The sequence below is a fragment of the Protopterus annectens genome, chromosome 2.part0 (genome assembly GCF_019279795.1).
Source record: "Protopterus annectens isolate FY-2018-M chromosome 2.part0, PAN1.0, whole genome shotgun sequence".
Classification (NCBI taxonomy): Eukaryota; Metazoa; Chordata; order Ceratodontiformes; family Protopteridae; genus Protopterus; species Protopterus annectens.
Genome location: NC_056728.1, coordinates 1,918,843,786 through 1,918,869,947, shown reverse-complemented (window position 1 = coordinate 1,918,869,947; position 26,162 = coordinate 1,918,843,786). Strand labels below are relative to the sequence as shown.

Sequence of the window (26,162 nt, the reverse complement as noted above, 5' to 3'; positions counted from 1 at the left end):
AGTAAAAGATACTTCACTTAATATGTGGGCAGCCTCAATTTATAGGAAAACTACCTATTGTAACTCTATGTTACATTTTACTAGTTGTCACCCTCGACACCAAAAGCGGTCTATTATTAAGGGGCAACTTGTTTGTGCAGCCCGCATTATTTCAGTGGACAATATCTTTTACAATGAGTGTAAGTTCATTAAAGAAATGTTTCTTTGTCGGGGGTACCCAGAATTACTTATTGACGAAACTATAGAGGAGGTAGTGACTAAACGTCAGTCACACTTTTACACTCCTATTTTGAACAATTTTTTGTGCCCACCTACATCTACTATACCAGTTGTTGCCTCTGTAACAAATTCTTTCAACACTTCATTTATAACATCATATAACTTAAATAGCAGTGATTGTTTTAAAATTTTATTGAAGAACTGGGATATTTTTAAAGGTGACAACAGAGTATTTTTAAGTGTGGGAGAACGTCCAGTTGTGATTTACAGAAGGGGTAAGAACCTGAAAGAATATTGTGAAAATAACAAGGTCAGTTTGGTTAGAACACCAGGAATGTATAAATGTCAATCTTGCAACTACTGTGCTCATATTCTAGAATCTAACGGATTCTTTGTTGATAAACGCCAATATTCTTTAAAGTTGAGAAACAATTGCAATTCTACTATGGTTGTGTACCTTGCTTTATGTCAGTCCTGTCATGCCTATTATGTAGGCAAGACTGAAAGAAAGTTACGTAACCATATTTATGAGCATTTATATGCAATCAAGAAACAAAAATTTGAAAAACGCATTAGCAAAACATGTTGATCAATTCCCTGACCACTTTTTCAAGTTTATTGTGATAGATCAAGTTAATACCAAATTACGGGGTGGGCCAGTAGAACTTAGACTGGAGGAATTAGAATTAACATGGCAAATTAGACTGAACGCTTATACCCAGCCAGGGCTAAACGAAGGGTGTACTATTAGTAGCATACTAAAGCTTAAAAGTTTAGTGCGTTAAAATTTGTCCAGTATTAGCTATAGACAACTTTGAAATAGCTTATTAATAAGAGAGTGAGGGTCTATATATATAGTTCATAAATACAGATTTTGCATAGTTTTTAACACATGCATATATGTTTATTTTTTTATAAAATTGAATAATTGTTCATTGGTTTTATGTACCCAATGTTTTATGTTATGTGTTTTTAAAAATGGGCGTCACTGTTTGTTCTAAAATTTAACTGATTGGTTAATTGAAGGTTTTCATTTGTATTTAACTTGACCATTTTAATGTGTGAATTGTCTGAAGAAGTTTGTGTTATACATAAACGAAAAGCGCTTAACTATTCCACTTTGTATGTGCCTTCCTTACTTCTCTGCTCAGTGATTTATTTTTTCAACATCTCTATAGTACTAGGACAGGTGTCATCAGAAGTGCAATAGCTGAACATACTTTAGAGAAGGGTGCTGTTCATACCTTTCTTTTTAGAGCTATAGAAGTGGTTTGTGAGAATAACCGGGGGGGGGGGGTGACTTAAGAAACTTTACTGAATTGAGGAAGTTACATTGGATCATAAACCTGCAGGCTGACACATCACCAGGTATTAATGGGAAGGTGTCTTTAAAACCCTACTTGAAATGTAGAGGCTAACATCATTAAACAGTTTAATTGGATTGATTTGTTAATTGCTGGTGCTATATATGGTTGTGTTTTTGTGACTGTCTTTATGGTCTAATAAAGCACTTAGAGTATGAAGGCGCTTACCTGCATTTATTTTATTAAAGTATTTTATTTTAGATACTCTGCTGTGCTGTGCCTTAGGTTGGATTTTTTTATACTATTATTGATGATGTATTGAACTTACTGATGATGTATTTTCATACCTATCCTCTGAAATTGTTTGTTCAGCAGACCCAAAGATTGAATCATAGGTTCATAGATGTTTACTAGGCTAACAACCACAAGGGCGTTTTTAAGCTTAGCCATGCATCCCAAATCTCTGACAAGTTCTGCTACCCTTGATAGGTGCAACCATGGGGACTGGGAGATGAACCATTTACAGGTTACCTGTGTCCATTGGAGACCTAGGTGCCAAACCAGGGATGAATTTTCGGTTTCCCATCCAATTTTCCAAGTTGTACTTGAATTGGGTTAGGGGGGAACTCTGCCTCACATGGATGGGGAGCCTGTTCCATAAACAGAGTCATCTCTGGGATACATAACTCTCTCCAGCAGGTCCTGTTTATATCACAGGCAAGGTTTAAGTCTTTAGAATGGGTAATTCTGGTGCTGTTTGTTTTGTGGACATGCAAGTGATCCGTCAGAGTGTGGCCTGACAATGTCCTGTATGCCGGGCATAGATCTCCCCTCAAAAGCCTATAAGAGACAGAATACAAAGAATGGGCCTTGAGGCGGTCTGCATAGGACATATTACTTGTGCCTTGTATTCTTTTAGTGAGGAACCTCTGTGGACATTGCAGTTATTGGATATGCCTGGTTAGGTACATACCAAAGAGGGCACTGTACTCAATGATAGGTCTGATGAATGCTGAATACAGTGGAACAATGACTTCCTTGGACTTAGATGCCATACCTTTGTTTATAAGTTGTGCAACATAGAATGGTTTTCTCACCACTTTAGATACATGATGATCAAAGGCTAGATTACTATATGCGTGTGGCCCTAACTCCCTGACTACTGGGTCAACTCTAAGGGGTGTATTTGTCAATATGATAGTTATCAGGGATGGATGACTTCCCAAAGGATACTATTATACATTTCTTGGCATTTAGTTTTAATCCATGGCTCTGACACCAGATGTTTGTCTGTGTCATCCCCTCCTGTAGAACGTTTATGTCAGTGTGAGATTCAGTGACCGCTCCTAATTTGCATTCATCTGCAAATTTAGTCAGCCAGAGACCACTGACATTGGCTTTGACTTCCGAGAAGTAAATGCCAAAAAGGAACAGTCCAAGGACTGATCCCTGAGGAACTCCACTTGTGACTGGCCTCTTTGTAGAGGTGGACTCCGCAATTCTAACTTCTTGGATCCTGTCTGTGAGCCACTTTGCTATCCACCGGGTGATATATGGTTTGTACCTAACTGCTTGAGTTTGTAAACAATGCCTGAGTGGGGCATTGAAGATGTTTTAACTGGTGGCCTTAAGGTTTACTCAGATGAATCTCCAAGCATCGTGTTCTTATGTATAGCGCCATCCTTTGTCTTAATTTGAGACCATGTTTCCTTCAGAGTAAATTATCATTTCTTCCCAACAGTACCGTCATTGTTCATATCCCAGTCTTTTATTTGTTTACTAAAAATGTGACGGTATGGTGTAGGGTAGGGGGACATATCCAGTTGTGATCCTGCTTCTACAGGGTTCATAAGTACATGGAAACTGAGTAGCTGTTTGTTTCTTTTACACCTAGCAAAGATAATGTTGCATTTGCCATATAGACCGTATTCATGCAGACTGCCAACTATATAATCTTTTTCTTTTGTTACCTGAAGTTTAAAGAGCCCATGATGACATAATTCCAGTGGGAGTTGTCTGCCATTGGTTTATGCTTCTGAAAAATGTTCAGGATGAAATTTACACCAAGGCATTCTGGTCACCAGTGCATACCTTTACTAAACACTGTAGTTTGGATACTCACTCCAGGAGAATAGAGTCCTTTAGGAAGACTCTCCTTTAGGATATTTTGCTCCAAAGCATACCTTCTACCTCCTGTGAGATGTCTGTGACACTGTTTTGGATTCTTTGGGTATTCTTGAAATATGATATAAAAAGTATGTAAGCACTATCCTTTTTGCGTGTCATCTTCTTTTCAGATCTCCAAACTACTTACCCAGACATATGGTTTACTAAATTTGCTGATATCTGTAAGCTGGATGAGCCATTTGTTCAACATCTGATGTTACTACAACAAGGGCTATGCCATGCAAATAAATGGGTGTATTAGAAACAGGCATAAATTAAGTGTAAACAAGTGCAGTATTGTCACCTTTGGTAAACGAATCTCAGCAGCCATCTTAAAGTGTAGACAGCACCCCTCATACTGATACAGCCAGAGATTTCAGCACCTTCACAGATAACTTTCTATCTTCTGAAAATAATGTAGCAACAGTAGTCAGGAAATCCTGTCTGACCTACTTAATAACTAAAGGTTTCTTTTTCCAGGTCAAAAGGAGTTATCATTGCTATATACTCTGTCCAAATCAGACAAGTTATAGAATATAATGCTCCTTTCAGTATGTAGCTATCTAAGCACATCAAACAGAAAGACCCCAGAGGGTTCTAACTGAAAATGCCTGACTAAAAATGACCCTCGGCTCCCATAACAGGTGTGAAGCCCTGCCGTTGCATTCTGTTATAAATTTCTGTACAATGATTTATGTATAACGTTCTGTTCTAAGTACTCAACCCTCCTTGATGATCTACACCTCCACAAACTCCATCAGCAAATAAATAAGATATATTGGAGGGACAGATTTATTACTCAGCTCTGTCTCTATCTCTGTAGTAATTTAATATTACTTTAAAAAAAGTCATCCCCTTGTTTCTTTGATGGCAAACCTTGACAGTTGGATGGACTGCCATAAATCCATCCTGTGCTTGACTCATTTCTCCTGAGAGACACATTAAAGATAAAGGTGGGCATTAGTTTGATGATAGTGATCCATGGACTGAGTCTGCTTTGTACAGTGTGTGAATCTCCCCATAGTAGTTATCTTTGAGAGAGCCTTCTGTAGCTAATATTTGCACTATGAAAATGTGAGTTTAATACTTTGAGAAAAAGTACAAGAATGATGCACCCACTTGTGTCAACCATTGCGAAGAACCCTCACAAAGATCACGTGTTACAGTGAATACTCACAAATTTATTTTTGTCATTTGTTTTGTGCTTTCATACTTCAAGACAATTCACGCTAAGCTCATTTGTTCTTTTTAATTATATTTTCTGACTGAAGTCAACCCTTTTTTAGTCCCAGCATTCTATTCTTGTGGCACATGCTGAAATATGTTGTCTTACAATCATTGCTACCCATTGGTTCCTTCATATTTGTGCTTCTTTATCCTAGCTACATTGGTGAAGTTTAGGTCAAGGAAGTCCTCCCTTATTTCTGGTATCCTTCATCTGTAATGTAACTGTACTTCCTGTAAAGTTTCTACCAGTTTCCTGTATGAATTTCTCTGTTTAAACTCTCATATATCTGTAGTTTTCTGCTGTTTAACAGCTTATAAATTACACTTGTGAAGATCACAGATACAGATCCTGCCAGCAGATAAGGGTATCTTACCATACCTAGTCTACACTCCCCTTGCTTATTGTGCCTGTTCTCCCTTTAGCTGATGATGATTCCTGTATCTGTTGCTTTTCTAGAGTGGCCCCATCTGTGCTTTCATACACACATGAATGTCTCACTGTCGTATGCACAGCATATAACCACTTCAGCCCAGTAGCTGCTCCAGCAGGGACCCAACCCACTGCTGCTAGGGTTAAGCAGTGCAGTAAGCTATACCACCTGTCTCCCTCACCCAGAATGGGCAAGCCAGTATCAGCTACTCACTTCCATCTTCTCTTCAACTTTCATCTCACAAGTCACTGATTAAATTCTGGTTGTCTGGGATGTAATCAGAGCTTTGTCTGTCTATGCCACAGGGCAAGGAGGTCATCTATTTTTTTTTCTTCTGTTACTTGCTGACTGTTGGTATGACAAATAATCTGTAAGTAGAAAAAATGATGCGGGAAACCACTATCATTCTTGGCTATGTACAACACTGCAAATCTACATAAAAATAAAGCCAATAATTATCAGAAGTAGTGAATCCGAAAGATTAAGTTAAATATTAGTACAACCATCTGCAGACTAATGAACACTTTATACATAATGAGTATTGCTGCATAGAGCATATTGTACACGCCATCTTCAAAAAGCAGCACAGAGAGATGGAATACATCTGCAGTATGCCCAACCTGAATTTGACTAGTGATCCTAATACTGGTTCTGGACTGGTGTGGCTGAGAACATGAGCTCCTATCTTGAAGGGACTAAAGAACTAATACTGTAGGGGCTGACCAGTGGAGAAGACTGGAGGTTTGACCACCTGTGGAGTCGTTACTCATGCATAACACTGGGTCAGATACAACTCTGTGCAGATCCATGCATTGTAAGGATCAGTTTGGAAAGCACTATATAGGAGCACACATGGGCCAGAAAAATATGAGGTGAAAGACCCCTTCCTATGACATCCCAGTAAAAAATGATGTCTATAAATGCCCTGCTGTACAGTGCAGATGGGGGCATGGTCCATTGGAGAAGAAAGTGATTTTGGGCACCAAGTTATCATGGCTGTAGAAAGAGATTAGATGACCAAGGGTGGTAAGGGGTGTGTGTGTGTGTGTGTATATATATATATATATATATATATATATATATATATATATATATATATATATACATATATATATATATATATATATATATGTGTGTGTGTGTGTTTGTATATATATATATATATATATATATATATATATATATATATATATGTATATATATATATATATATATATATATATATATATATAGATAGATAGATATAGATAGATATAGATATAGATAGATATAGATATATATCAAATTTTTAAGTAAAGTTTAGCCAGTTCAAGATGCTATTTTTTAGTTGACTTCAGTGAATGAAAGCAACTTAATCCTTTCGGCTTTTCCCTTTAGGGATTGCCACAGCGGAACACTGGTCTGCAGAATGATTAGCAGTGGAGTTTTACAGTGTCGATTTGCCAGCCTGGCACCCAACCTTCCACAGAAGGCACACACACACACACACACACACACACACACACACACACACACACACACACACACACACACGCAAACACACGCGCACTCACACCTAGGGCCAATTTAAATGTGCCCAGTCCACCTGCAGCATGTCTTTGGGATGTGGATGGAAACTGGAGCACCCTGAGGAAGCCCACACAACAGCAGGGAGGGCATGCAGACTCCACACACAAGGCACCCAAGCTGAGAATCAAACCTGAGAACCTCTTGCTGTGAGGTGGCAACCCACAGCACCACCATGGCCGCCCTGGCCATGTCTGCAAGTGTTCTTTTGTGATACTACCTTGGTAAACAGAATAAAATAAAAATTATAAATAATAAATACAATGATAAAACTTCAAGTGTAAGAAAACATGTTTAACATAGAATGCACTTCAATTTAAGTATTTAAATTTTGCATTGAATTTTGACTGTAATATCTCAGTAAATAATACTAAAATATTCATAAGTTACATATTCAAATTTTAAGTAAAATGTATAGTATAACTGTCATTTTTTTATTTTATATCATTTACTTTACTTAATATGATTTTAGTCTAGATTTTATGGTTAAGCATTATTAATTGGTAGCTTTTTCTTCTTGCACTTTACCGTTTAGAGTTTGTCTTTTATTATTGTAATATAAGCTATTTAGTGAAGGGAAAATTCAGTTTCCTGTTTTTTCTCTCACTTCAAGTTCAGCTCTGCATCAATGGGAAAGGATTATATTGCTTAACTATCTTTCTGAATCACAGATATTTTGAAAATATGAACTTACATTCCCAATCAGCCACCTTAGTCAGCAAGTTGTTAACAGTTTCCATTAGTTTAATTTGCTGCTTCTGCAAGGCTGAGTTGTTTACAGTAGCAGTCATTAGTTGTTTCTCCAAGTCCTCAATAATAGGGTTTTGTCGTGAGATGACTTCTTGCAGATTTACTTTTTCTTCTTTTAGTGAATCCAGTTCTGACTTGTGCTTATCTTCCATTTCCATCACCTTTTTTTCAAGGAGGCTAAAAATGCAGAAGGGAAAAGTATCATCATGAAGCTTGAATACATATGAATGCTTTCCGGCACTGTCTGTTAGATGTAATGTAAGAGGCTTGCCTTTTTTTAGCAAAAGATTTCATCTAGTACTTTCAGGTAAACCAAACCTTATAGATAAGACATGAAAATTGGAGTTCTTTATGACAGAAAACAAATAAATGACTCACTAAAGAGTTATAAGAGAAAAGTTAACATTTGTAACAGACTTGCTCCTAAAGGTTGCTTGCATCCTCCTGTTCAGCTGGTGAATCTGAGCATCTTGAGGCAATAGCCCAAAGAACCCTGGAGTCAAATCACCTAAATGCTCACCAACAACTAGAGACCCCAAACACACAAGACCTGGATATACTAGACACAATCACAACAAACACCACACCTGTATCATCATCACGGTGAGATCATCTCACAAAGTAATCTCTCATCATAATCCACATCCATCACAGATCCACCCCCCCCCCCCCAGCAAAACAAACCACTTCTCAAAACTCAAACTCACACTCTCTACACTTCCCCCATCCTTCAAGGCCCAAGGCCCCCACAACCCCAAGCAAGTTAAACGCTTTAAAATGCCTTCTAAATAAAGCAATGATGCAGGACAGGAGCAATCCCAAAAAGCAACTCCTAATAAACCCTTTCCACCAACTGGGTCTGGGCGCCCCCGGCCTGAAAACAAACTCTACAAAACTCTCAACAAAAAGAAAGAGAGGGAGAAAGCTACTACATGAAAGAGCAAAAAGGGAAGGCATCTCTGATCTAAAAAAAAATACTACAAAAACTATAAATCATCATAAAATCAACTTTGAGAGAAAAATCGCTAATGACACAAAAGACAGTCAAAGACAGTCATAGCTATGTTTAGAAAAACCTGGTGGAAAACTCCCAGATAGATAGAATTAGTCCAAAATGATAAAAAAAAAAATCACTGAACCCACAGACATTGCCAACATACTGGCAGACAGGTTCAGTGCAAATTCTCCTCCCTCCCTCCCAAAAGGAGAAATGGACAGAACACACAGGGTCAGTCATCTCTAAGCGCGGTGTCCCACAGGGCTCAGGTCTCTCCCCCCCCTTTGTTCTCAGTTTATTTTTCTGAAGTGCGGCAATTTATTTGGGATTGGGGCAACAAAGGGAGAAAATTTGCAGATGACTGCAAACTTGACACTCCATCAGACACAGATCAGACACAGACATCCTCCAGAGAGGTCTCCAGAGAGGTGATAGAAATGGATAAAGAAGGCCAATGCCAAAAAATGTATAGTCATACCCTTTGGGAAAATGGGAATGTAAAAAAACCCCTTATTACCACAATTATGTAAACCAATTAAACACGGAAGAAGTTATCAGGACCTTGGGACCCAAGTTGACAGTAGTTGACAGTAACCTCTCTTTGACACTCACATTGCCAAAGACCTTGCCAACCTGCCTACTTGATCCACCTGATCATAATCCAGATCAGGAGAGAGGTCATTGTACCCTTGTACTGTCAATCTATCTATCAGACCAATGATTTGATACAACGCCCTGAATGTACCTACCCAACACCTGCAGCAGTTGGAAAGACCCCAAAAGTTCCTCACCAAAAGGATAAAGGGCTCAAACATATATGTCAAACGCTGCCCGGACTGAAGAAACTCCAGCTCTATTCAGTCAGCATACCGGCCTGCTCAGAGGTGATCTGTGCCTGACATACAAGGCCATGTCCAACCCAGAATTAATGGACAGGGACAGATTCATCACCCAGAGACTCCTACACTATGGAACAGAATCAGTCCCCATGTGAGGCAGAGCCCCTCACTGACTCTGTTCAAGAGAAATCTCACTGCTGCTGCTGGACACAGGCACAACCAATGGGTGTATTCTCATCCTTCGGGTGGGGTGGGTAGAGCCAATCACTCTGGCTAGGCTTATAAATGCCCTAGGGCAGATAGCCTAGTATGAACCTATGAACCTATAAGGTGGCAATTCCAAAATCCTGTTAACATTTGAAGCTTAATTGCTTTGAACAGACATTTTTGTACAGGCACTGTCACATCTTTGAGGGTTGAGTTCTTGCAGAATTCAGAGATGTGGGCATACAATGTGCAGGGTTGGTCTGCAGGAATATCAATACATAGTTTAGAAAAAATGGTGGAAAATAACCCACATACATTTAAGTTACTTTATTTGATATTGTTGGGTACAGCAGTTACAGATGAGCAAGAAAACACAATTAAAGCCTAATCCATGATTTGCAGTGCACTGTAGCTTGTACTACTCCAGCTGTACCCACGGTGGTAATGTGTGCTATGCTGGAGTCCTGTCAAGGGATCACAGTCTCTCTCTCTCTCTCATTCATTACCTATGTCCATGAATAAACTGCACGGTTTGCACAGAAATAAGATGTATGTATGCTTAAGAGAACCTATGCATGCAGCTACACACAGCAGAAACATTATTTTGTCATTAACGCCTTCCCCATAACATTCCCCAATGAAATGAAAATATAAGCTGTATGCATGAATGCAAAAAGATACTTGTAAAAGAAACATACAAATAATCAAAAAAGGAGGAATTGTTTGTTCCACTATTTGGTGTTTTAAACAGGAATCAAAAAATAGATCAACCATGCTGACAAGATGAGATGCACCATGATAATTCAAAAAGAAATACATTTTATTATGATTAAGCATGTTCGTCTGTATACAAGCTGAATCAGACTTTGTCAGAATCTGATGCCTCATCTTGTCAACAATGTTGTTCTGTTTTAGGCTTGTAAAAGAGCCTGTTTCTGAGTGGCACACTGTACTCCTGTGCACCAGTCATTGCTTCTTTATTTGTAGCAGACAGTGTTGTCACCTGTACTTATGACCTCACCAGTGTTGTGACGTGCACTGGGGTGGGTGGATAGATAGGTGTGTATGTGTGTTTGTATCCTCTACACAGCTAACCACAGTTTAACACACAGCCACTGACAGTATCCCACTACATGGGCCACTTCTTTGACAATATACAGGCAGTCATATTGTACAACTATACTGCACTGCATATGTGCTGGACATACCTACAATGCTGATGGCAGTGTTGGGAGCACAGGATGGCAGCTTGTGTGCCTTACATGCACACAGGTGTCAGATGCTATTCCTTATAAATGTGATTTGTATACACAACCCCATTCCATGTATGTGATCACTGTGTGTGCCATACCAGTATTGTACACAGACTGTGTGTTAAGTTCAGTTTAGATTACGTGTACAACCGTTATTGGAGCTCCAGCGTTGTAACCCTGTAAGATGCACAGGCTATCATGCTGCATTCCTTTCCTTGCATTTACAGCTGACAGATATGCTGTGGTACTTACTCACTCAACATACAATAGTCCTGTCTTAGTGCTGTGCCCCTTAATTCTTTGAGGCACAATGAGTGTGACTGATATCTGTGCATTTCTGACAGTGAGTTTTATTTGGCTATGGTACTAATGTCCCCCTTGCATATACTGATTTTGTATGTGGTGGCCATTTCTGATTTCTGCTATTTATCAGGATGTATATGAACAGTGTGATATGACTAAAGAGCCAAGATATATGGGACTTTGCAGTGACTACAGTTTCATTATCACATTTTATATTCCTCGATAGCTGCATGATGTGAATATGTGAATTTTCTCCATCTTGTAGATTTATTAGGGCAGCGATGGAAAGTAACAATGGAGAATGAAGCTTAATTTAATAATGGTATTTGTCACCTCAACCACATAACAGAAAATATGGGATAAGAGGCACCAGGACTTGTATCAGGTTAACATTGAAAGAACAGTTTTGGTAGTTCCTTAATATCACTTTTGTGCTGCTGTCTTTTCAAATTTTGTCATAATACCCATTACACTTATGTTATTTATAAGCATTTACATGTTCTTTTTCTAAATGTTATCGAGTTATGACCTGTTGTTGATGATGTTCTTTCATTTTATTTATTTTTATTTTGCTTATATTTACCATGCTTGTCAAACTGGGTTTGGTCAAAAACCCTTTTTCAGCTGAATCTGTGTGAGAAAAGCTCCAACACATTACAAAAATGTTTAAACAGACATTCAGTAATGTACATGAACAGACATTAACAACTGCACATACATTTGCTAATTAGATTTCAGTTCTGCAATGGCAAAAGAGAGACTGGTATCTATTATTTGATAACAAATGCAGTCAATGATGGATGACATAAGGTTCAAAACAACTGTGACGTGCATACTTGATCACCAAGTCCCTAAGGATTGTACAGTTTTGAAAATCAAACGAGAAGTTTATGCTCGTGCCATAGGGCTGCTGTGGGAATAACCATATCAGTCACATGATGAGCTTCCTAATCATTCATTGGCTCTATACTTATCCTCAATCACAGTTATTGAAGTGCTGGGCTTAGTAGTGTCTTTTTTTCTCTCTGCTGGGGGTGTTGTGAGTTACATCCTCCTAACTTATAAACAAATTTCAGGTTGCAGTAAGTTCACATCTGATGGTTCATCAGGTTTATGGTGCGAGAGTCCTTTGATAGACTGCATCTTTGAAAATACGACACAACACAGTTGCATTGTAGCATACAAACACTAGTATTTTATGGGTCTGAACTTTAATATAAGATTATAGCTAAAACTGTAAATGAGTTGTCCCCGCTTACCAGTTTTTCTGTTGTAATGTAGAAATCTCAGTAGTTTGAAGCAGGATTTGCTTTTCTAATTTGTTAGTAGAAAGGGAATTTTCGAGGAGCTGAATTTCAAGTCTTGATGTCTGATTCAGTACCTAATATATTAAAGTTATATATTAGTAGGCATTTCTTTGTGATTTAAAAAAAAATGCATATTTATTATTTTCATTTTATTTCAGATTTTAAATTTCTTGAAAACATAGTTTCTAAGCTAACTTTCAACTAAATACTGTGACAAGGGCAAAGTACATTGCCAGCAGTTTTACAAAAATGTATGCAATGTCCACAAATCTGAAAAGGTTAATTCATTTCCAAAATCGTTAACATTCCTCAGATTTACTCTTAATTTTTTATTGTAGTAAACAATCTTCCCCTTTTTTTAATGTCCACTTGTTCTGTTTATTCGAGTAAGTGAAGAAGGTATTAATATGCATTCATGACCAGAAATTTTAGGTTATTAATGGGAAAATATAAGTTTGCCACCAAGAAGACAGCTGCTGAGTATCAGTTTCTTTTAAAAACAGTATATGCTTCACCCAGATCTGTACAACATAACCTGTGTCAACCTCATAGTCTACTTCTCCAGCTTCTATGAGTTTAGCTACAGCTAACAACACTAATTCTTTACTTGCATCTTTTTAATTGTTGTTTTGCCAAATTGTGTGATTTTCAAACATATGTGCAGTTAACAATCCAGGAAGTCGTGCAAGCTCTCTTTTTTAATCCCCCAACCAACACTCCAGGAGAGAGATGAATGGCTCATCTGCCTGCCTCCAGTTCCTCCATTTGCTCTGTGATAGGAAGAGCTAAGTATCCCCAGGCTAAGTGAGAGCCCTACGGGCCTATTCATTACTGATGACAACTGCCAAGGCAGCTTTTCTGCCCCACTGTGAGCACTAGCTTACTGGTCTGGTGTTGTGGCCTTACCTCTCCCTCAGTGGAGCAGCCACCTCTCCTGTGGCAGCTTTACCGAGCTCAGCTGTGGGCTGCCCTCCAAGGGGAAGTGTTTCTCCACATGCTGAATTCTCCTTGGTTTGCTATGCGACTTGCACATGGCTGTGCAGGCTCACTAGGCTCAAGCCCTAAGAGTAGAACATATAGTGCTCCTACTAGGTGTAATCTGTATGACGAGCAGAGCTGCCTCCTTCTGCCAGGACAGACAAGCCAGCATTAGTGACTCACTGCCATCCCTCCTTGCCAACTCCTTCAGGTGCCGGAGATGCTATTCAAATGTGGATCACTGCCAGTATAGTTGCTGCTTTAGCCCTGTATGCCATGGAGTCATCATCCAGGAAGTTTTACAAGCCTTTTTACAATAACATCTGCCTCATATAAGCTTTTCCATGAAGATGCTTTTGCCTGTCTTTTTTTTCTTTTGTTATTTAGGACTTGTTTGTAAGACACAGATTACCTCATACCTTCACAAACATACAGAATAGGAGCGGTTTGATATACTAAATCAATATATAACATCTTCGGTGATTTTGAAAATGGATAGATCTTCAGAAACAAACCCACACTACCAAAGGGACATATTTTGTATGTCTTCCTATACAGTGACAAGCATAAACCCTGGTTTCCACAGTAACCAAGGTGGACTACTAAAAGCTTCTTTCTTTTAGTAGGCACAGGTCCATGACCTTACTAGCACTAGCCATTGCTCCCTTTTTTTTCTTCAGAAGTAGCTTTATATAATGGTTCACAGCACAGTGGCAGCAGTTTCCATATGCACTTGCATCATTCTGCATAGTTTGAAATTAATGTCTGTATAGCATGTGATTCTAGCTGTAGTTTTATTATTCAGCAGAAATCAGTGTCCCTTGCTAAGCCCCCCCCCCCACGCACGCACGCGCACACACACAATGTGGCATGCTAAGTAGACAGGAATTGTGATGCAGATACATGCCGCTAGTATAGTCAGGATCAGTGGGAGTTTAAAAATATAAACTGTTTAGCAGGAGACTGACAGGCTCTAGCTTTAGAGTTGGGAGTATTCATGACAGTTTATTTTGAGGAGAAAACTCATGTGGTATTTCATTTTTCTCTGAGCATTTTCACAGCAGGTTTTGTGCTTTATATGAAAAAACACCAAACAGATCAAAATCAGTCTTTAAGCTGCTTTAATGGTGAGCCATCATTTTAGGTTAGGGTGGCCACGGTGGTGCAGTGGTTAGCATTGTCGCCTCACAGCAAGAGGTTCTCTGGTTCGATCCTCGGCTGGGGTGCCTTCTGTGCTGAGTCTGCATGTCCTCCCTGTGGTCGTGTGGGTTTTCTCCGGGTGCTCCGGTTTCCTCCCACATCCCAAAGACATGCTGTAGGTGGATTGGATACTCTAAATTGGCCCTAGGTGTGAGTGTGTGTATATGTGTGCCTTCTGTGGAAGGTTAGGCGCCGGGCTGGCAACTCGACACTGTAAAACTCCACTGCCAATCATGAGCGGACAGGTGATCCGCTGTGGCGACCCCTAACCGGGAAAAAGCCGAAGAAGAAGAAGAAGAAAGAAGACAATTATTAAAGATTAAAAAATAGCCCCCTGAGTTTGAGATCAGTAAGCTGGAAATTGGAGAATTCATGGAATACATTTCGAGTGGGGAAGTTCATTTTGTGGCTTTCTTTTTTAATTAGCCTCTAAGTGCAATTGATTGTAGTTGTGAAAAGCAGCATATATTTGAAGAATGTTAGGGGTGTGACATAGTTTCTTAATTTATCAATAGGCTGCATGTTACATGAACACATACATCACAGCATCCTCTGAGTTGGATTGATTGACTGTAACAGGAGGGAGAGTTTATGAGAGGAAAACTTGAACTGGTCTAAATATTTAGTTGCTCTCAGTTTTTTTTTTTTTTTTTTGAGCTAATACTTTTCAAAGATTGTTTTCTTGTTTTTGCCTTAATAATGATTGCTGCTTTGCACTTGTTTACTGCAACACACTGCATAACTAAGTTACTGATCTACTGCAAATGGCCACGTATTTGATTTCATCCAAAATGAGGGAAGTGACATTTTCAAGCTAATGTGATTTTTGTGCCTAGTAGTGGATTTTGTGTCTGTTTAGCACTGTTTCTGCAGTTTGTATTTGTGAGAAAAGGGAGACTTGCACTGTTCTGTTAGCTTGTCACCAAGTTTCTATTGATTGGCTTGTTTTTGCATACGTTAATTATTGCTGCATTGTGCTTGTTTGCAGTGAGCTGGTACACTGCATTGAGTACAGCCACTCTAATCCATGCCATGGAGTAACCAGTGGGCTTCTGCCTCTTTATTCAGTATTCCAGGAGACTTGCAACCTAGCTCAATAAATAGTTGCACAACTGAAAGTACCTTGCAAGTCAGCACAATTAACTGTGACACCTGCTCTTGTGGTGAAATATCTTAAATAATTGTGTAAGTCAGCACAGTTAACTGTGGCGTATTGTACTGAATCTCTCTTGAAGTAAAGTTCCTATTGCTAATTATGGCACTGGTGTTGGTGCCCGTATCATTTTTAATTACTGCATGCAGAAAGTGTTGAGGCACCTGTGCATTACTTTTGAATTATTTTACTTGCTTACGTAGTTTTGTTGCATCCATTACTTACTTTTTACGTGTTGTACTGTGCTTGCAAAATTTTGAGAAATCAGTGCCTGTACTGCTTCTTTGTATTACTATGGAATGGTTTTACTGCACTTCTAATCTCGCAGTACCTGTGCCTGTTTCCTTCATCATTTTTGCCTGAGCTGGTACTTTGTAGTATTTTTGAAGTTTTAGACTTTGCTGTTGTTCCTATGGTACAGTATCTTACCCGTTTTCTGCCTTATCATATCATAGGTGTATAATAGGCTGACGGCCCTTAAAGGCCTAACATTGCAACCCAAATGTGACCTACAAATTTGATTTATATGCAGTGATTTACTTGAATGCCTCTGCACATCAGAGACATGGGAGCCAGACCATGGATGCATTTCTGATTGCCCATCCATTGGCCCAAGGGTTAGGGAGGAAATCTGCTTCACATAGCCTGTTCCAGAGAATGGGAATTCTGTGAGGAAACGTGTGTCTGTCCAACATGTTCTATTTATGTTGAAAGCAAAATTTAAGTCGTTTAATCTAGTAGTTCTGATTCTGTTTGGTTTGCAGATGTGCAAAAGATTGATCAAAACAGGGTCCAGGGTTGCCTTGTATGCCAGGCAAAGATCACCTCTCAGAAGTCTGTATGATACCATGTAAAGATACAAGGCTTTGAGGTGATCAGTGTAGGACATTGTGTTTACTCCCGTTATTCTTTTTGTAAGAAACCTTTGTGGCGGTTCAACCTGCTGCATGTGTCTGGTCAGGTACATAGTGAAAAGGGCATTATACTCTATGACCGGCCTGAAAAGGGCCAAGCACGGTGGTATGATTATCTCTCTGGACCTAGATGCCATTCCCTTGCTCATAAGTTGAGCAACAAAGCAGGAATTTCTTACTATCTTGGACACATGTTGGTCGAAGGATAGGTTATTATCTACGCAAGTTCCCAGATCCCAAATGAGTGAATCAACTTTTAAAGGTGTTTTATTGATGATGATGTTAATAAACAGCCCACAAAGCACAGGACCCGAATTCCACCAAATAAAGTACTAATAACCAATAATGATTAAAAACAAGTTTATTACACCAAAAAAACACTTGAAGTTGGCTGTTTATTCTTCTTGGTTTTTCAATTTTGGACATTTGATGATGATGTTACCCAAGGTGGCAGACTTCCTAGAAGATACTATCATGCATTTCTTAGTACTAAGTTTTACGCCATGGCTTTGGCACCAAACATTTGTCTGTTTTAGACCTTCTTGAAGGGTGTTCTCATTTGAGGGTTCAGTGACTGCTTCCAGTTTGCAATCATCTGTGAACTTGGTTAGCCAGATGCCTTTGAAATTGGCTTTGACATCCGAGAAGTAGGTGCCAAAGAGGAGTGGACCTAGCGCAGAGCCCTGGAAAACTCCACTGGTGAGACTCCTCTTTGTGGAGGTGGCCTCACCGGTTCTAATATCCTGGGTCCTGTCAATGAGCCAGCTGGCTGTCCAGCATGTTATAAAGGGGTTTATACCCAGTTCTGTAAGTTGTTGACCATGCCTGTGTGTGGTATTGTATAAAATGCCCTAGCCATATCTAAGTAGGCAATATGGATGGTTGCCTTGGTGATCTTGTCAAAGTAGTACACCAGATTCAGTAAGCATGACCTTCCTTTGGAAAAGCCAAACTGCGATGGATCCAGTGTCTAGAGGTTTCCTATGGCCTTGTTGATAATTTCCATGATAACTGTTTCTGTGGCTTTGCAAATAAGACTAATCAGAGTAATGGGTCTACAGTTTCTAGGATCTGTTAAAGATCCTCCCTTATGAAGGGGATGACCATCGCAGTCCTCCATTCATGTGGCACAAAGCCTGTTTTAAGACTGTAGTTAATAATGAGGCATCCTGGGATATTATAGGAGCCCGCTGAGACTGTGTTCTTGGCTTTAGTGAGTGCAGCCAGTACTTGCTCCCTAGTTATAGTTTGAGGGTATTATTGGAGGGATGGTTGGGGTGGAAGGGGTAAAGTTGGAACTGAATTTGTCTAACAGGTATGCTGTATCATCTGGCTCGATGAATGTGCCATCATTAACACCAGTTCAGCAGATTGCTGTGTACTGCCCTTGAGGTTTTTAACATGGCTGTAGAAGGCCTTATGGTTATCTTTCACCTAATAGGCTATCTTAACCTCAAAGTTGGCTTAGCTTCTCTTAATTAGCCCTGCTAGTTGTCTATTTACTTTGATGAGAGAGTTTTTATCTTTATGGGAATTACCCTTCCTGAGTTTTTGTCATAATTGTTTTCCTTTTGTTGTATATCCTGTTTAAGTTGGGATGCCACCAGGGTGGTTTGTTTCTGGGACTAGTTCTGGACATTACTCCTGGTAAGTACAGCAGCCTGTATGTAGCCATTGACATGGCTGTACAGAGTTCTGAGAGCAATTCAGCGTAGGCTGGTGTGTTCTTGGGGTTTGGAGGGGCATTGAATTTTGTCAAACCATCACTTAATGGGTAATTTGCCTTAAAATAGTTGCTAAATGTTAATTTTTTTAATATGATTACAGAGGTGATTTTGAAGGAGACAACTTTATGGCCGTACCTTACCAGGAGGACAAGACATTGGGGGAGAGTATAGTGTTCTTCTGTATCTGTGTGAGCATGAGGTCCAGTATGTTGGACCCTCTAGTAGGCGTATTCACTATTTGGTCTAGGGTGTTTTTATTTACACAGTACAGGAATATCTGTTCTGTAGAATTGAAGCCATGTAGGATTCCCAATCTACTGAAGGGTTAATTAAAGTCTCCCATGAGTAAGGTGTTAGATTGGATGGTAAATGTCTCCAGTAAGTCCAAGTATGCATTGTGAGCTTCATGGGATATTGAGAGTGTCGTACAGCTAGCTAGGATATGGTACAGGATTTTGTCTATATTGATCTGCATGTGGAGGAACTCCAGCACGTCATCCTGTCTGACCACCTTAGATGTATGCTTGTTGTTGATGTATATTGAGACACCCCCACCTTTATCCTTTGCCTGTGCAGCTATTGGTCTAAAAGTGTGGAAGGCACTTAAACCTTTCACTGCTGGGGTACTTTATGCCACTTTAAACCATGTCTTGTTAACTGCACAGATATCTATATTTTCAAGTGTGAGGAGGGCTTGGAGGGAGTGTAGTTTTTAATTTAGGCTCCTGACATTGAGTAGTAATACCCTGAGGTCCTGTTAAGTTGATTATGCTATGTCAATAGGTTTGTCAATTTAGCATTGCCTAAAAAAGTCATTATGGGGGTAGACAAAGCCGTAGTCAGTATTTGAATGCTTAGAGGAGAAAGGTGCAGACCATCCTTGGCAAAGCAAAGTGGTCTGTTGACTACGTCCTCCCAAGTTGACAAATATTGGATCCTCTTAGAATGACACCATAAATGAAGCCAGTTGTTGGAATCCATATTTTTTTTGCTCATATTATTGTATCACCCTCGGTGATGCTAATATGCTGTTCAGTGTCAAGCTCATGCTAGCCTGACAGTCACAGCCTGAAAGCTCCATAATGTCTCTTCATATAGTCCAGGGAGGTACATCTCAGGTCCTTTACACCTACATAGACTATTATAGAATCATACTGGTACTTGTAGCATAATAACTTGAGTGCTTGAATGATTTGGTAGATTCTGGCTCCAAATAAGCAACTAACAGTTATCTTCTCCTTGTCCAGCATGGTTAGAGGGACATCAGTATATCTTACAATAGAGACCCGTATGATGGGAGTCATGGGAGGTGTGTTTGACAGTATGTGTGGTGTTATTTCTTTTTTCTGAGTGCCTTTGCTCTTGCTGAGCCACATCTTTGACAATGAATAGTCTAGGTGGTCTTTGTTGTGTAGGAAGATGTTGTATGACATGTGAGGTGGGTGTTGTGTATGTGGTTTCAACAACCCAATGTGGACTTGTATGTGAGAGTTTAGCCTCCAGTGTCACTGCGCAAGTACACCTCTGACATACTGTGTCTGACTCTTTAAAGATTAAGTGGTTGTCAGTAAACATGAGACAATTGCTACATTGTCTCAAAATGCCCATGTCCACCAAGCTGGCTACAGAAAAATTAAGAAATTGCATATCCATAATGTCTAGTCTTTTGATTCGTGAGCTATAAGGGGGTAGTATTTTGTGGGTAGAAGGCTATTAAGGGTGCTTTGTTTGTGCAGACTAATAAGGGTCCTTTACGGGACAGATTAATAACCTAAACTGTACTAAATTCCACTAACTTTAATGTTTAAACAATATTGCATTCAACTAAATATGTAGGTATTGCCACTCAAGCCCCAACTAGCTGCTGTAAGCTTGTTGGCGCACAAGGTATTTGTCGTATATTGCTGCTTTAACATGCAAAATTTATAGTGGCACAGACAAAAAAAAAAAACAGAAAAATAAATAATGAGCCCTCTGACGAATAAAATAACTACACTGAGTCCTTTTGTGTGTTTCCCAAATCAGATATACCAGTTAAACATCTCTTGCCATAAGATGAGTAAACCCAATCCTTTTTTTTTAACAGCTTTATTGAATTATCACTTTTGACAGAGGCATATTTACATTTATATAAAAATAATCAAACTGTATTAACAAGTTAACGTTACATATCATATAACCTAAGCAACATTACATAAATTATTCATTTCCTGCCCCTTTTTTTAAAACAAGAAACATCTTTATTAAACCATCACAACATAAACAATCATACATTACAATCCAGTAATTTCCCAATGCAAGAATGAGAAAAAGCACATTCTTTTTTTTTATTGTCATGCGTTTTTAACCAGGCTTTTTTTTTTTTTTTTTACATTGCATTGCCTACAGTTCTTAAAAATAAACAAGAATAAATAGAGAATAAGACAGAAAGAAAAGAAAAAAAGGACAGCAGCACGTTTATAGTCCCTGTTACACTTAAAAAAATGAGAACTTTATAGCATGTAAAGAAAATTGCACACCACAAAAAGTATACTATTTAAGAAAAAAAATCTTTACTTACAGTTAACTTTCTCCCTCCTCTGCCCCTCTCCAAAGCAGTTTTCCAAACATTAATGACGAAGTAGGGCATATGCTTTAAAGTCCCCCACAAGTCCAACAAATTCTGAAAAAGTCCAATATTTGTAGATTTTCTTCTGTCATATTTCAGAAATATAATTATCGCATTGTAAGCCCAAATTAAGTTACTGGTTTTATTCCTGATCATCTACCTCTCCCAAATCCTGTCTCTGCTTCATTTCCAATGTAATCTCATTTCTTCTAGTCAACTCATGCTCCCTTCCTCCTCTCCAACATTTTCTGTTGAAACATTGGAGAAGGTTTCATGGGTACAGTCTCTCTCTGGTCTTTATTACTAAAAGAGCAAGAAGCAGAATCTCATTTTGGTTCACAACTCACTTTTTATTGGATAAACTTTTGTATTTATTCCTTAGCATGTATTTCATCAAAAAATGATTTTATCACTCCAGAGAAGAATACCTTGAAGACAGCTGGGTACAGCATTTTGAATCTCACATCTGCATCTCAACATTCCCTGAATAATGCAATAAATTTGCTCCTCTTCTGTCTGGTGTACAGTGAGTAATCATTCTCCACAAACTCTCTGCTATCTCCCACTTTAGTACTTTGTCCTTCTGCCGTAGTTTTGTCAGAATGCACTTCTGCTGATAGGACTGCATCTTTACTATTAAGTGCCTGGGCTGCTTTCTCATTGCCAGGTTTGGAGCATACACATGATGTGCCCTTTCAACTAACAAATTCTGCTGTGCAATACCAGTCTAGTTGCTTATTTGTGCTTTCATAAATTTAATGCAGCTTCCAGCTTCTTGGGTATAGCTGAAAATCTCGAGTTTTTCCCTAAGTGCTATGTCCTCTAATTCTATTACTTTTTGAAATATCTTTTTCTGAGCAATCTCATATTCAGCCACCCTTTTCTTCAGTTCAACCTCTGAGCTTTGCAGCTTTATCACCTCATCTGCTTATCTGTTTAAAGCTTTTTCCAACCTTTTGTTGTTTGTGTTGATATATTCCAGCAGTATTTCATTTATTTTAAGCAGGTCTGTGTGCAGTTGTCTTGTATCTTCCTGTAGACTACTGGAATTCATGTCTAGAGATTGCATTGCTTTTTGTTGAACAGCTGCAGAACTTTCCCCAGTCAGTGTTTCTTCCTCACTTTTTGTAGCTGATTTTTTTTCCATATCCTCTGTATTTCTTTTTTCCTGGCATCCAAGCAGTATACTTAACTAGCCAGTTACTGAAATTTACCCATAAGCACAAGTCTACTGGCCTTCTCTGCTGAGTTTCTGTTTTCACACTGTAGAATTACGATGTTACTTAATGTGCAGCCATCTTGGAAGTCCTAAACACAGTCCTCTTGATATAAAAAAGAAAAAGAAAAACTACAGAAGAGACACAAACCACTTAAACAACTAGCTGGAAATCCCTTGCAGAGGGCAATTTCAAGTCAGTAACAGTGAATAAAAGCAGGAAACAAAAGCAATCACTCATAATAACTTAAATGTGATTGAGCACTCAAAGGTACTTTGCCTGGATGGCACTGAATACAAGTAAAAAAACCTTCTGGGATGCAGGCTATGAATACAAGCTTTGCTGAGCTCCAGGAAAATGAGGAGGAAGACAGTATATAGTAAAGGAGGTTTACTCAACAATACTGGTTTGCTGGTTGGGCACTCAGTGTATGGAAAACAGTAGGTGGGAAGAGCACATAAATATCTTGTACAACAGTCAGTAGCTATGAAAGAGGGGAGAGATGGACTTTGGAAATCAGACATAAGGGATGGAGGGCAGAGAGACATTATTATAAAACAGTAAAACAAGAACAACAAAAGGGTGGGAGGGTGAGGAAATTTTCAAGGAACAAGCAGGGTAGCTACAGAGGCTAGCAGTCAAATAAAAGCAATACTGGATGTCTTTCAGAAACTGTAGCTCAATGTCTTAGTGGAGGATGGGCAGACACAAAATGTAGCAGGTACATGATAAGCAGAATATAAAAGCACTGAAACACAAACTTTAGCATCAACACTTCTTTCAGTATTGAACTTCTACTACAGTTTATGGCACCAGACTATGCAAAAATTTACCATTAACACTGTTATTGAAAAAAGTCAGTAATAAGTGACTGATGCATAAATCTGGTAGTAGTATGCTATTCTGCCTCACATATGAATTAATCTACAGGACTTTGGGTCAGCAGAGTTTAAAATACAAACAGCTTATACAAGTAATTGTACTTGTGGAAACAGAAATGAAAATAATACAGAAACACAATTTTCCCACAACCGCAAATTAAAATACAAGATTTGGGTCCCAGAACAAACTAAAAAATGCAGTCAGATGGAACACAGCAGAACATTCCAAAATAGTAGCACCACACAGGTCACAAGTACACTTAAATATTTAATCAGAACTTAAATAATTAAAATAATTTAATTCTCTTTCCCACCCTTTCTTTTTTATTTTTGAAAAGCTGGTTACCCACTGTTCCATACCTCTCCAAGTCATGGATAAAGGACCACTTTTAAATTATAGTAGTGCAGTATCTAGTCCTGTGCTCCTTGTACTGTGTCATGTGTTGGCTTTGTCTGTAGTTTGTATCACTTTTGAATTGTTATACCTTGATTGCCAGTGTTGTAGTAGCTATGCCTTTATCCTGTGTCTTTCTTTACTGTGTATACAGTGTCTGCTTATGCCTTGTCATACTGTGTGAACAGTTTCTGATTCTACCTTATCACACTGTGTGTACAGTATCTGGTAATCTACATCATTAGTGATGCCCATATAGAAACTAATTTGCAATACCACTGCACACAGTTAAACAATACTTCTTTCATCATTTCTGTGCCCAGACAGCACCCAAACTGTTATTACTATATCCTACTCCCATTCCCCATCCAATTGGTTACTACTGTTGCCGTAGTACCCATTATCACTCAATCTTCCCCATCAAATTTCCCAATACCATGTGACTACAGTCTCCCCTTAACTGATCTATTGCCAGACTGACTAGTATTCAGTAGCGTTCACTGACAGCCCATTATGCAAGCTATAATGCGCAACAGGATACATGTTATTGTTTAAATAATGCAAGCCAAATGGTGTTCTGAGGCCAGTGCCATAGGCAGAGAGCCTTTATAGGTTCATAGGTAGGTACTAGGCTATCGGCCCTAGGGCCTATACAAGCCCAGCCAAAAAGGTACCCTGGCTTTTGCCACCCAAGAAAATTATTTTCCTGTGCCACTGTCGAGCAGAGCCATAGAAGTGATCCCCGGGGTGAATTTCCTATTTCCCATCCAATCATCGAGATTTTTCTTGAAGAGTACTAATGAGGAGCTTTGTTTGATATAGATAGGTAGTTTATTCCAGAGTATGGGAAGTCTCTGGGACAGGAATCTATCCCTCTGGAATGTTCTGTTTATTGTGATGACAAGGTTTAGGTCCCTAGAGCATGTAGCTTGGAGGGATTGGGACTTCTTGAAGTGGAGGATGTCCAGCAGCTCTGGGTTTGACATAGCTTTGTATGTTAGGCAGAGATCACCTCTGAGTAGGCAATATGCAACGGAGTAAAGCTGGAGTTTTTTGAGACGGTCTGCGTAGGGCATCTGTTTGAGGCCGGTAATCCTCTTTGTGAGTTATTTCTGCAGCTTTTCCAGTTGTTCTAGATGTCCTGTGAGGTACATACCAAAAGGGGCGTTGTATTCTATAATGGGTTTAAGGAGTGATGCGTAGAGGGGAACCAATGACCTCTTTATTTCTGGATGAGAAACATTTTGTGATGAGGTGTGCCACATAGAAGGATTTCCTGACTACTGTGGCGATGTGATTATCAAAGGAGAGACTACTGTCCACCTGTGTCCCAAGGTCTCTTATCACACTTTCGGTGTTAAGTATACTACCACCTATGTTCTAGTTCATGGGTACAGAGGTTTTACCAAAGGGGATGACAATGCACTTTTTGGCATTGAGCTTGAGGCCATGGCTTTGACAACAGTCATCTGTCTCGGTGAGGCCCTTTTGTTAGGATGTCCACATTGTTAGGAGTTTCGATTATGTCTCCTAGTTTGCAATCATCTGTGTTAGCCTGTACTTCAGAGAAGTAGATACCAAACAGGAGAGGACCCATGACTGAATCCTGTGGTACTCCACTTGTCACTGGTCTGAAGTCGGATTTGGAGTCTGCTACTTTCACAGTGTGGGTTCTGTCAGTGGGCCAGTTGTCAACCCATCTTGTAACATAGGGATTTATACCTAGTTTAGTGAGTTTATCTATAATTCCAGAGTGGGGGATGGTGTCAAAAGCCTTGGCGAGATCTAGATAGGCTGTGTGAACCCACCTTACCCTCGTCTACGGCTTTGGTGACTTCAAAGAAGTCTGTCAGGTTTAGGAGACATGATCTGCATTTTACAAACCCGAACTGGGTGGGGTCCAGAGTTTGGAGATTACCAATGTCTTTGTTTATAAGTTCCATGATGATACGTTCCATGGCCTTGCAGACCAGGCTTGTCAGGCTAATGGGGCGGTAGTTCCCGGGGTCCGTGGTGGCTCCCCCCTTGTGGAGTGAAATAACCGTCGCTGTGCGCCATTCAGTGGGCACAAAGCCTGAGGTGAGGCTATGATTGAACATGGTACGTAGGTGGGGTGCCAGTTCATTCTGTAGTTCATGTAGAACGCAGCCTGGGATGTTGTCTGATCCCATGGATGCTGTTTTCTTGGCTTTGGAGAGTGTGTTTTTTACCTGTGCAGCTGTGATTACAGGAACTTTGTATTCTTCTGGTATAGAGATGAGCTCTTTAGGGGGTGAGAGAGGGGTAAATTTAGCACTAAACCTATCTGCCAGGATGTTGGCAATATCAGTTGGGTCTGTATATTTAGTGCCATTGTGCTGTAACTCAGAGCAGATTTGAGTGTTGCCATTGAGATTCTTGACATAGCTATAGAATGTTTTGTGGTTGTCTCTAGAATCAGTGGCGATTTTTTTTTCGTAACTAGCTTTGGAGGATTTTATCAGGGATTGCAGCTTTTTACTGAGGCTGACCAGGGAGCTCC

At 39.4% G+C, this 26,162-nt stretch overlaps 2 protein-coding genes across 2 annotated transcripts in view; one reads left to right on the top strand and one right to left on the bottom strand.

Annotated features, from left to right (window-relative positions):
• Positions 1–26,162, top strand: part of MCPH1 (microcephalin 1) — a 2,707,094-nt gene that overhangs the window by 1,910,702 nt on the left and 770,230 nt on the right. The window lies entirely within an intron of this gene.
• Positions 1–26,162, bottom strand: part of ANGPT2 (angiopoietin 2) — a 688,700-nt gene that overhangs the window by 298,246 nt on the left and 364,292 nt on the right. The window contains exons 3-4 of the mRNA XM_044061900.1: positions 12,522–12,643; positions 7,608–7,840 (exon numbers count right to left, since the gene is read on the bottom strand). Coding sequence (XP_043917835.1) covers positions 7,608–7,840; positions 12,522–12,643 — 355 coding nt within the window. The remainder of the gene's footprint in view (positions 1–7,607; positions 7,841–12,521; positions 12,644–26,162) is intronic.